The sequence below is a fragment of the Miscanthus floridulus genome, chromosome 6 (genome assembly GCF_019320115.1).
Source record: "Miscanthus floridulus cultivar M001 chromosome 6, ASM1932011v1, whole genome shotgun sequence".
NCBI classification, from domain to species: Eukaryota; Viridiplantae; Streptophyta; class Magnoliopsida; order Poales; family Poaceae; genus Miscanthus; species Miscanthus floridulus.
The window spans coordinates 131607148-131619765 of record NC_089585.1 but is presented as its reverse complement, the minus strand read 5'-3'; the positions used below and the strand labels follow the sequence as shown (position 1 = coordinate 131619765).

Genomic DNA, 12618 nt, shown 5'->3' with positions numbered 1-12618 from the left:
CCTTCTCACTCCGTGCAGAGGCTAGGGGGCTCTTCCTGCAGATATGCTGAGACCCCGCAACCCAAGCTCGCACCCGAGGGGGGCTCGGCAAACAAACCCTCACGCGTGAGGGGCGTGCAAAAAGCCAGGGGAACTCCTGATCGCCCTCTCACTCTGTGCAGAGGCTCGGGGGCTCTTCCTGCAACTTTGCCGAGACCCAGCGACCTAGGCTCGCACACGAGTGGGCTCGGCAAACAACCCCTCCGTCCGAACAAAAAGGATGTGCGAGGGTCGAACAATAAAGTCAGGGGGACCCCTAACCGCCCTCTCGCTCCGTGTAGAGGCTCGGGGGCTCCTCCTGCACCCAAGATAAAGACAAGCGACCCAAGCCCACACCTAAAGACTCGAAAAAATGTGATAAAGGGCATCGAGCCTGTTACGGTCCAGGGGTTCGAAGGCTAGGCCCCTAAGGGTTTCGACAGCCGCCCTAGGGCAACAGAGTCAGGGATGACTATGGGCGAGCCCATACGGGGCCGAGGCCTAAGCAAGCAAAATGCTTGGGACGCCCTAGGTCGTGTCCAAGACCGGCAGGGAGGTCTCCGAATGGGATCCCACCGTAGGGAGGCACCGAGCCACCGGGGCCCAGCGAATAGCCCTGGCACCCACTAGAGAAACCCTCTGGTACTCTTGGAGTGCATCTCTGGACTGCTAGTCGACCCCCAGCGAATGGGGCATGGGCCTCCACTCGGACTTACCCGATAATAGCTCACCGGAAGTGTCACCGCTCGTGCCCACCGAGGGTAGCCTGGCATATTCCACCCCTCCTTCTGAGCAAAAAGGAAGCGCGAGGGTCACACAAAAAGTCAGGGGAACTCCTGATCGCCCTCTCGCTCCGTGCAGAGGCTCAGGGGTTCTTCCTGTGATCTTGCCGAGACCCCGCGACCTGAACTCGCATTTGTGGGCTCAGCAAACACGATGACATCCCTCGGTCAATGTGAGAAAAAAGACCCTAGAGGAATGAATCCACTCCCCTAGGGCCTCGGGGGCTACACCCGGCGGGTGCGCTCACGCACACCCACCGAGGCCTCGAAGTACGAAAAACTATTCCACCAGGAGCTACCGCAAGTCAAGCCTCGTCAAAACCTCAAGAAGAGCGCTCACACTCTCCCTGAGGCTCGGGGGCTACTGTCGGGTACCATAAAACAGGGTACCCTGAACGTTTACCGAAAGAATCAATTAAGCCCTATCAAAGACAAAGCCAAAAGGTGAACCATCGGTTGACATCCAGCATTGTCCGAGCCCACCTACTCTCCGCCTCGCACAAGGCCTCGCACGGGAGGTCTCGATGACCTACCAAATCTCCGCCTCACGCGAGGTGTCGCACGGGAGGCCTCGATGAGAAACCAATTCTCCGTCTCGCCCGAGGCCCCACGCGTAAAGCTTCGAACGAGACAGCGATTCTCCGTATCGCTCGAGGCCGGCTCGGCAATAACCCGTCGCTTCTGCCTCGACCGGGCTCCCCAACAGAGCGTCACGTCCCATTAATGCGCCAACCACTCCCACAATCTCAGCTGAACGATGGCTCGACACTGCAGAGTGGCCGACAAGACAAGAAGTCGCATCAACACTATACCGACCAGGATAGGGCGCGGCGGAGATTACCGGCCACTGTGCTGTGCCCACGATTAGCGCCTGCACTACACTATGCCACCTAACCCCCGCCCTAGAGACAACATGGCATGGGGAGTCAAGTCCGGGTCACCATAGCCTCGGAATCAGCGTATGAGACCAAATGCTCCCTCTAAGCCTCAGCAATCTACTTCAGGGTCTTGGCAACCTCGGGATTCACGTCTGCCGAGCCTCCCACGATGGCTCGGCCTTGGCACCAACCGAGTCTCGGCTTCTCACGTAGCCAATGCACAGTGACCAGCACGCTGACCGCCATGCCCACTTTGAGATAACACTAGAGCTCCCACGATGCATAGGATCGGATGTGACCGGCGCGTCGCCCTAGTACTTCAAGGACGAGACCACTCCGTCACCCACTGCTGCCACCGTAACAGGCTATAGGGCTCGGACATGCCGCCTCATGTTGCATGACGCCAGTGTAGCTAGCGCATGTATCACCTATTGTCTCCCCTTCAACTATAAAAGGGAGGGACTAGGGCCATTTCTAGGATCGGACACTAACAATTAGGCCTACGCCCACATGGACGAACACACGAGCTCCCCCATGGCTTGAGATCAACATCTCAAGCAGTCCACGCAGCTCCACCTAGAGACCTAGGGACTAGCTCTCTCTCACCCTGCTTGTAACCCCCTACTACGAGCATTTCGGTGCAAGGAATACAAGATCGATCTCTCAAACTGGACGTAGGGTACCTATTACCCAAACCAGTATAAACCTTGTGTCTCTTTGCATCACCATCTAGGATTGGGAAACACAGCAGTACAAATTTACTAGTTGGTTGAGGGCTCGCCGGTCCGAAACACCGACACAAACGGTCTTCTGCTTTTCCCATACTACTTTTCCATAGCTCACAGCTCACATCAGCCTTTTCAAAAGTCACTAGCTCAACTAAACAGGAATGTCAGTGTTCCGTGACTCGTGACCCTCCCAATTGGCGAAACCACGATTGGCGAAACCACTGATAGCAATTCCCTACATCCCCAATCCCCTTATCAGTCTTGGAGATGGATCCCATAGTGCTTGCTAATGCCCTCAAGTCGCCAAGTTTAGACCGAAGCATAATTGGTGCTTTAGTGGTTCAGATACGAGACATTATGCAATCAGAGTTTTCTTTTTGTAATGTCTTATATTGTAATAGATCATGTAATAAGGTGGCATATTCTTTAGCTGACCATGGAGCTTATGCGGTGGAGTGTGGCTTAGATGTGTTAATGAGCCAAGCGCCTTTCCACGTAAAGAATCTTGTATTGGGCGATTTGCCTAGGGGGCCGTTCGGATGGTATAAAGTTCGGCCAGAATTCACTGTTCCTGGCTGAAAAACATTGTTCACTCTTTCACAGATTCCTCCAGATTCATCCAGATTCCTTCAAATTCCTCCCAGCAAACAGGGCCTAGGAATGAAGTTTAATGCATGATGTGTTACTTGATAAAAAAATCCCCTTATCAGTTCTCTACTCCTAAATCCACCTAAAAAATGGACATTATTATATTATTGTCAACAGTAACTTATCATAAAATAAATTATAGCTTTTAAATAAATTTTATAGAAAGGATAAAACCTAAATTGATTGTAACATTTTTGTCCTCGTTAAGTAGAAGTGATAAGGTCATAGATGTGAACCTTCTAGTGATATCATGGAAGCATGGTGCATACAAGATTGGACTAAATACACAATAATTCACTAATCAAAGTTAGGGGCGATTACATTGTTAGTTTGATCTCCACAACTTGGATCAACGCCCTGATCGGGGGCGTCCAACCACTCCATGGTTGGTGGGCCCCCATAGCACAGCACCATAAAGAGAGGTGGGGGCCAGGGCTCTAAGAACGAGATTGACCTGAGTCACCGTAACCTATCCCACAAAGAAACTGCTAACCGATCAAGAGACGGTGCTGCCAGCGACAGAAAGCCGCCACCGACCTCACCGTCGCCTCTACATCGCCACTGGACCGCGCCTCCACTTCACGATGTTCGACTACGACACCGTGCCACCAGTCGACCAACCCTCTGACGACCAGTGACATCTCACCTCTCTCCCTTCCCTCTCTGTCTCTCTAGTTCTACATGTATTAGGATGCGCTATGTCTTTTATCCCGAATAGAACCATTCTATCGGCTAGATCTATGCTCCTAATGATCCTATATGTCTATCAATGGTCTCAAAGACCTCTGTCTAGATGTAGATCATGTCACGGTAAGAAATAGATTAGATCCGTTCGGATCTGAGAAGAGAAGAGGGTCACCGAGCCTTAACCCTAACCGATGAAGGAAATCAGTAAGAACGGGGTCCTGGTTTCAAGAGAACTCAAACCGAGCCCTAACCCGTGAAGAAACCGCTCAGGGGAAGATGAACAGTTAAGGAAACCCTAACCCTAATCTCAATCCTAATCCCATCCCCAACCCTAAATTGGATAGATCCAAGAAGAAAAGAAAGAAATCGGATAGATCCAAGAAGAAAAGGAAGAAAATCCAATCAAAGGAGAAACGGGGAAGGGGAAATGGCATACTTCACCACTGTACCATGCTGTCGCCTCGTCGGCATGCGAGAAGAAGGGTCGAGCCACTAGGCGTGTGCTCTGGCCAAGGGCGCCACTGGCTAGGCCGCTCGACGGCGGTGTCCTCACCCGCTGGGGAGCGCATGCGCCAGCGAGGGGGCCGGCGACGGCGCCATCATCGCCTCGCCTCACTCGGTGTCATCGCGGGGCTAAAAGAGAGAAGGTGGAGAATAGGCTGGTCAGATCTAGGGTTTTGGGGTTTTGGGAGCTCCTCACCATGGGGATCAGGGCACCGTCGCTAGTCCGCTCGATGACGGCGCGCTCACCCGTGTAGGGAGAACGCGCGCCGGCGAGGGGGCCGGCAACGGCGCCATGGTCTCTCCCTTCGCTCGGTCGTTGCTCGCTGCTGCTGCGCTGAGGAAGAAGGAGCGTGGCAAAGAGAGAGATAGGAAGAATGTGAAATGGAATTAGGGTTTCGGGGGCACCGACCGTGGCGCGCTTTTGATCAACCGAGACGCGCAATCTTAGATGAACGGCCAACGCTGATCGGACCGGGGTATGGCCTAGGTGGGAGCGTGCGGGTGGGCTGCTTTGCTAGCCTAGGCCCAGGTTGCGGCCTGGGAGGCACAGCGCGCGCGTCAGCAGACCAGGGCCAGGCCGATTTCACTGGACTGGGCCGCACGCTGCTACGCTATGAAGCTAGGCCGCGTGCTTTTTTCCATAGGCCGGGGCAAATGAACAGTAGCTAATGTTTTATGTTTTTATTTATTTTCAGAAGCAGTTTTGACAATTTTTAGAAGCAAATTTTGATGAATTTTGTCAAGTTTTTAATCTCTGTCAAAATTTGAACCAACGGGATAATTTTTTCAGAGAGTAGATGAGTAAAGTAAAATGCTTCTGAAAAGTAGATAAAGAATTTCTCATGTTTTCGCTGTAAAGTTTGATGTTTATTATCTTTCAATTAAATTCGAACCAACGGGAGAATTTAATTTAAAGAGCAGTTCTATTTAGAAAATTATGATTATGTTGATCCTCTAATTAAATTGGAACCAACGAGAAAATTTAATTAGAGGAGTAGTCCATTTTTGTTTATGTAAGATTATGGTATTGTCATTTTCTGACCAACGTTGATGATGACAATATTATAACGAATTTAAGTTTGAAGTTTAAATCTCTAGTAAATTTTACACCAACGTGGTAAATTTTCTAGAGAGTAGATAAGGACTAAGAAATGCTCCTGAACTAAAAGAATGTATTTCATTTAGTTTTCGCTGCAATGAAGTTGATTATCTTCTAATTAAATTTGAACTAACAGGGAGAATTTAATTTTGAAGAGCAGTTATATGAATTTCAAGTTGATTTATGAGTTTTATGCATTAATTCTATTTTCTGCCCAACGGTGATGTAGAATTGATGCAGAAGCACCTTGTATGTTTTAATTCAACGATATCACTCAGCTGCATGCCAACGGGCTGCAATGCTGGAGTATGTCAATGAAAAGGCTTGAGTCAAACCAGTTCAGGACAGTTTTTGTTAGTTTACTAATTTTCTGATTAAATTGGAACCAACGGGAAGATTTAATTAGAAAATGAAGTATAAGTGAATGTTTTAGTCGTCATGACTAAGTTTTTATATAGAAGTATCCCACATGGGGAGAAGTTTTGGCATAGTAATTATGCTAGTCCATCCAGCATGGCGGGAGAAGTTTTATGATGATTCACATATTTTGTATCCCGCATAGCGAGAGAAGTTTGGTTAGCTCTTATGCTGTCCTAGTATTGACCTTGGCATAATAGAAATGCATAGTCATGGTCAATACTAACCAAAAGATAAGAAAAGATGCAAGTGTGACTTACAAAAGTATCGCTAATGAAAGACCTCGTTGAGTTCTTAAAGTGAATTAAGGAAAGTGTACTTGTAAACGAATCAAGAAATAACTTTGTTTACATGACACAATCATGTGAATGAAGTAAGTTATAAGTGTCTCCTCGTTTACAGGCTTTCTGTATAGTTATCGAAATTATGGCAGTAAAGTTCATGTCATATTTCGAGGGAGAGAAAAATATAAAGATCAATTAAGAAAGATACTCTTCATTAAGAGTAAGATAAATATCAATTAAGATGAATGCGACCGTTGGAGGAGTGCAACTGTCACAACGTTGATACCCCTAAGCAGAGAAATAGCTAAATTCCTGGATCTTTTAAAAGTTCCGACAGGAAAATAACGTAGTCAGTTCAAAGATGTTAAGGTAGTGCTTAAAGCGCCATATGAGGTTTTAACGGATTAAACCCAAAACAAGAAATTTGAAGATATACTATCTTTAGAAAAGATGAGAAGATCAGGGGAGAGCATGGTATGTAGAGACCTAAGACTTGAAGAGAAGAGGGACTGTAGTGCCCACCCTAGTGACTCAGGAGCAACAAGTTTCTTAATACCTATTGATGTTGTATGACTAATATAACACCTGTTGTTGGCTCTTTGAAGAAGATGAATAGTGTAAATAAGGATCTTGTGATACAGGAGCCTGTAGAATCAATTGTCTCTTAGCAATAAAGAGCAACAACAGCCCATATGAAAGTGTCCAGTAGCTGAGGCCCCAGAAGGTCTCAAAGAATTAGTAAACCAGTTTTTCCAATAACTATGAAGTCTATGTTAGTAAAGAAATTCAAATAGAGGATGATCCCACCTCATTTGAAGAAGCCATGAGAAGCGTTTACTCGTTTAAATGGCAAGAATCTATGAAAGTTGAAATGACTTCGATGAGTACCAATGATGTTTGGGACTTAGAAGCAATTCCTAATGGAGCCAAAATAGTAGGTTGTTAATAGATCTATAAGACAAAATATGACTCCAAAGGGATATAGAAAGATATAAAGCACGACTTGTAAGTAATATGCTTTAAGTAAAGAGAATAAATAGATTACAATGAGAGTTTTCTCTCCAGTCTTATGTAAGGATTCTTTTAGAATCATAATGGTGTTTAATGGCACATTATGATTTAGAATTACATCAGATGGATGTAAAGACGGCATTCCTCAACGGGGATTTATATGAAAACGATTACATGGCACAACCCAAAAGATTTTATCATGGAAGAAAAGAACATATGGGATGCCGCCTGTGGAAATCCATTTATGGGTTAAAAGTAAGTCTCTAGACAGTAGTATTTGAAGTTGATGAAACAATGAGAAAGTTTGAGTTTTAAAGAAAATGAGAAGGACAATAGCGTTCATACGAAGTTCAAGAATGGAAAATTTATTTTCCATATCATGTGAATAGATGACATTCTACTCACTAGTAGTGATGTTAATCTGTCATTGGAGAAGTAGTTTTGTCTCCAAGTTTTAATGTGAATGATCTTGGTGAAGCGTCATTAGTTCTAGGAATCAAAATTCATCGAGATAGAAGAAAATATGGTATTAGGACTATCGCAAAGGCATACTTAGAAAAGATTCTAGAGAAATAAAGTATGCATGCGAGTAAACCTACGCCTGCTCCTATAGTCAAGGGTAATAGATTTAGGAACTTTAAGTGTTTCAGGAACCGATATGAGATCGATCAAAAGACTATGGTTCCATATGCTATCAGCTGTTGGAAGCTTGATGTGTGTACAAGTACAAGTAAGAACTTACCCTGACGTAGTTTATGTATCCGGGATATTTTGGCAGAAGTCCAGTTCAGATATAGACCACTGGAATTGAGTTGAGAATGTCTTGCATTTTTGCAAAGTATTATAGGCCTCATGCTGAGTAAGAAAGAATAAGAACTCTCAATTTGTTGAGGGTATAAAAGTTAAGTATTGGCGAGATGTGTAGTGAAATCCACAGCAGTTGCTAACACTCGCAGTTAGAGTATTATTGTGGAAAAGCTCCAAAGAAACAGTTATGGTGTCATCAGTGATGCATACTATAGTATAGCTTATCATGAGGCTTAAGGAATAGGCAACAAACGATTAAGGGAATTGTACCCGGATTTAATAATGGTAGATAACAACAATAATCATTTAAAGTAAGTTAACTCCTAAGACAACAAGTCAAGTGTGCTGCCAAACACATTGACACTAAGATATATGTTGTAAAGGAGAAAATCCAGAATCATTTTGAAAGTATTGAGCACATAAGTACCGAGTAAGTACTTGCGGATCCGCTTACCAAAGACTAACTACCCAGTGCGTTCAGAGAACACACAGTCGACATGGGTTTATGGGAAAGCCTATGATTTCTGGATAATAAGAGCCTAGTTGAGTATCTGTTTCAAAACAGAGAGGTGCATTGTAACTGTTTAATCTAATGGCAACAGACCATGACGATGAGGCACGCTCAATGCACTGATCTGTGATGAAATGGGAACAAAGATAAAGTAAGTAGTTAAGTTTAAGGAATAAGGTGAGATCAAGGGGAGAGAATGTTAGTTTGATCTCCACTAATTGGCCCAATTAGGCCCTTGGATCAACGCCCTGATCGGGGGTGTCCAACCATAGAGTGGTTGGTGGGCCCCCGTCGCACAGCACCATAAAGGGAGGTGGGGGCCAGGGCTCTAAGAACGAGATTGACCTGAGCCGCCGTAACCTACCCACAGAGAAACGCTAACCGATCAAGAGACGGTGCTGCCAGCGATGGGAAGCCGCCACCGACCTCACCGTCGCCTCTGCATCGCCACTGGACCACGCCTCCACTGCACGGCATTTGACTACGACGCTGCGCCACCGCCGACCAACCCTCCGATGACCAGTGACATCTCACCTCTCTTCCTTCCCTCTCTGTCTCTCTAGTTCTACATGTATTAAGATGCGCTACGTCTTTTATCCCGAATAGAACCATTCTACCGGCTAGATCTATGCTCCTAATGATCCTATATGTCTATCATACATATATATAGGCATGAGTCTGAGAGCCCAAGACTAGCTAGGGTCAAGCATACCACTATAACACAATCGGTCGACACATGGCCTTAAGGCTAGAGATGTTATATGCATGTTTACAACTCTAACATTGTTCTTAGTACTTGCAAGAAATAAGCATGTGGAATCACATGTGGTGTCTAAAAGAACACCTCATGAGTTGCCTTTAGCTTTCACGGGAATAGAGATGTTTGGTTTGAGGAGGCTGTCCATGAAGCTCATTTCTGAATTTTGATAGGATGACTCCATGATGCTTACTGTATTAATCATGCATGTCCTTGTCAAACATGAGGTGGCCGTACCCTTCCATTCCTCAACCAAACACAAATTTGAGAAGTGGCAAATCACCTCTCATCGTGTTTTTGTACTACTCCTCGCTACATATCGGCGAAGAAGTGGTAGATCCTAGCATTGGTGAAGATCAAACGAACAGCGGCGGCAGTGGTAGCGATGCAGAGAACCGAGGAGAAAACGATGATCCCCCAATGCCAAAGTCTGTTACATCTCCCACCGCTCTTGCCTTTGATCTGCAACACGTGCGGTGCCATCAAACTAATCACTCATGCATCCCGTTCAGCATGCATATCTTGCAGCAACGAGCCAGCAGAGCAGGTTGTTAATTACCTTGAGGATGGCCATGCTGGGGAACGTGAAGGTGAGCGGGACGAGCGCGAAGGAGCCGACGAGGTTGACGAAGTCCCCCATGAACGGGAACAGCGCGGTGACGAAGACGTTGAAGCCGAAGACGAGCCCCCGCGCGCAGAGGCGGCGCGTGAGGTTGTAGCGGGAGAACATGCCCTCGTCCAGCCGCTGCAGCCGCGTGTCCATCGCCTCGTGGATCGGCACCGTGAACAGCTGCACACGTACGTCCACCGGCTTTGTTAGCGCTATCGTACGTCGTCTATGTTGCCGGCCCGTGCGGCCGGCGGCGCACGTGAAATTGAAGAAGCCAGCGTGCGTACGTGTTGGGAGACAATGCTCTGCAGGAAGGCGGTGGCGTTGATGAGGACTGCGGCCCACCTTGGCCCGCCGAGCTCGTTGGGGAGGTACTCCGACACCGCCGACCCGTATGCCCAGTACCCCGCCACGCTGATGCCGTAGTACCCCGCGGCGCCGGCGGTGTACTGCAGCAGCAGCGCCCGCCTCATGCCGCGCACCGTCGGCTCCCGCACCGTCGACTGAAACCGCGAGACCAAAACATGTAAAGCGTCGTGAGTCGTCGTCCGGCTGCTCCGGCAAGCACGTTGCCGCCGAGCTCGGCCGCGTCAGCAACAAGCTTCGAGCGAGTAGACATCAATAGAAGAGATCAACAGGGACCTGTATCTCCGGGAGCAGCCCGGACGTATTGCAGACGAGGATGGCAGCGACGGCGCCCAACGCGTTGAACACCTTCTCGGCTTGGGTCCCATGGACGTTGTAGTCCTTCTGCTTGTTCGATTTCCCTAACGAGAAACGACAGCAAAAGCTGGTAATTTCTTCTCCCAGTACTCAAATAGATTCAAGCGCAGAACGAGATGGAAACAACAGAGATAGGATAGATGGAAGATATTAACGGCGCGCGGTCACCATCTCTGATGAGGATAGCCAGCAGAGCGACGTCGTAAGCTAATGTCAGCACGGCCGACGTGGCGAGCCAGTTCCTCATGGCAGAAATCGTCGGCACGAAGTAGGCGAAGGCGAAGTAGATGAATCCCGTCGCGGTGATGAACCACTGCAGCCTGGCAGGGGTGTGGGTAAACTCCGTGTTGATTGCCTGGTTAATAACCACGAGTAGTACTGAGGGGTTAAGCTGGCTGCCTATATGTATTTATTTATACATACTGAGTATGTGTATATCTGAATACACTGGTACAGATATTATGGTTTGTACCTTGAGTGCTCTTGCGCCTAGTAAAATGAAGCCCATATTGCACAGAAGCAGAGTGGTGAACTGCAGGAACCAAGTGATGTAGTACATGTTCCTCCCTTCAGAACAAAGCATAGAAAAAACAAACACATGAGGTACTTCCGCTCTTCTAAAATTTGTGGTTTTAGTTTTGTCCTACATCAAACTAGTCTAAGGGGTGTTTGTTTCACGGACTAAATTTTAGTCCATGTCACATCGAACGTTCGGATGCTATTTAGGAAAACTAAATATGAGTTAATTATAAAACTAATTACACAGATGGAGGCTAATTTACGAGACGAATTTATTAAGCCTAATTAACCATTCATTAGCATATATTTACTGTAGCACCACATTGTCAAATCATGGACTAATTAGGTTTAAAAAATTCGTCTCGCAAATTAGTCACAATCTGTGCAATTAGTTATTTTTTTCGTCTATATTTAATACTCCATGCATGTGTCAAACATCCAATGGGACAGGGACTAAAACTTTCCTGCAGAAACCAAACAGCCTCTAACTTCGACGAGTATACCTATACGTGGCACATCAAAGTAGTTTCGTTAAATCAAACTGCTCGAAATGGAGAAGTTTTACTTAGTACAAAACACAGACGTACAATCAGAAATAGAGTGAGTAACTTGCAATATTCCCTCCCTGTCTATGATGTACAAATTAGTTATGTGCGTACCGAATACGAAGCCCATGAGGTCCCTGTAGCGGATGAACCTCTGGCCGTCGACGAAATGGAGGCCGGCGAGGAGCCAGTTGGCGTACCATGCGGCGGCGCCGACGAGCAGCAGGCAGGCGATGCCCCATGCCCAGCCCAGGGGCACCATCATGAGGTTGGAGAAGCTGAGCACGTAGGCGCAGTTGAAGCCGATCACCATCAGCAGCCCCACCTGCTGCCACGAGTCTGCAGGCGACAACCATACAAATACAAATGATCTGAACCGGATCAGAAAATTCAGAACAGCTAGCATGCATGTTTCGTTTGGTTCATACCTGTGTCCACCGCATGAGCAGTAGCCGGGATGCTGTAGCCGCCGCCGTGCTTGAGCTCGTGGCCTGCAGCTTCGGTGTCCATTGAAGAACCAGCCATTGCTCCTCTTCTCTTGTCACCTGCTTGTTCCAAATGAGCTAAGCTAGCAGCTTGCACGGCCCCGGAGGGACATGGCCTAACACACTGCATTTATAGCCGATACGGCGATGCATATATGGGCAGGCAACGAACGAAGATGCGAAAGCCACGATGCCGATTCGTCCCCGGGTATACAACAAATAAAATAAAGCCCTATTTCCCCTAAAAAAGGATTATTTCCACTGATAAGCTATCCAAGCTAGAAAAGAAAAGAAAAAGCTGATATTTCAGCACCAATGCCTTTGGTTTCGAAAGTTGAGGCACTAGAGCTCCCATAGACGACATAGCAGAGAAGGGCTAGTGTATCGGTTGCGATTTCGTCCTCGCCTCCGGTCGGTATCCACCTCCACTGCCGCGCCGGCGCCTCATCAGTGCTGGAACGTCGTCGTGCGTGCTGCTGTTACGTAAGAGTAGTGTCGTAGTCCTCGGTGCCAACTTGCTCGCTCTCCGCGCGTCGGCCGTCTCCTCCTTTTCCGTGTCCGTTAGCTGAGCGCCAGAAAAAAAGGTTGCATGAGATAGCGGCGTG

The 12618-nt window shown here is 47.3% G+C and overlaps 1 protein-coding gene across 1 annotated transcript; it reads right to left on the bottom strand.

Moving 5' to 3' along the window:
* Window positions 1–9295: 9295 nt before the first annotated feature.
* Window positions 9296–12152, bottom strand: LOC136459649 (proline transporter 1-like). Its single transcript, XM_066459491.1, has 8 exons — window positions 11957–12152; window positions 11643–11867; window positions 10937–11031; window positions 10633–10819; window positions 10384–10508; window positions 10029–10244; window positions 9691–9921; window positions 9296–9593 (listed from the first exon to the last, which is right to left on the bottom strand). Exons 1-8 carry the CDS (start codon window positions 12141–12143, stop codon window positions 9444–9446), a joined length of 1416 nt encoding a protein of 471 aa, XP_066315588.1. The 5' UTR covers window positions 12144–12152; the 3' UTR covers window positions 9296–9443.
* Between the last annotated feature and the right edge of the window lie 466 nt (window positions 12153–12618).

Coding starts and splice junctions, on each gene's coding strand:
- LOC136459649 (XM_066459491.1), bottom strand. CDS start 12,143: ATGCAGTGTGTTAGGCCATGTCCCTCCGGGGCCGTGCAAGCTGCTAGC. Junction 10,820..10,936: donor TAGGCGCAAGAGCACTCAAG/GTACAAACCATA, acceptor GTTATTAACCAG/GCAATCAACACGGAGTTTAC. Junction 10,509..10,632: donor GGCTATCCTCATCAGAGATG/GTGACCGCGCGC, acceptor GTTTCTCGTTAG/GGAAATCGAACAAGCAGAAG.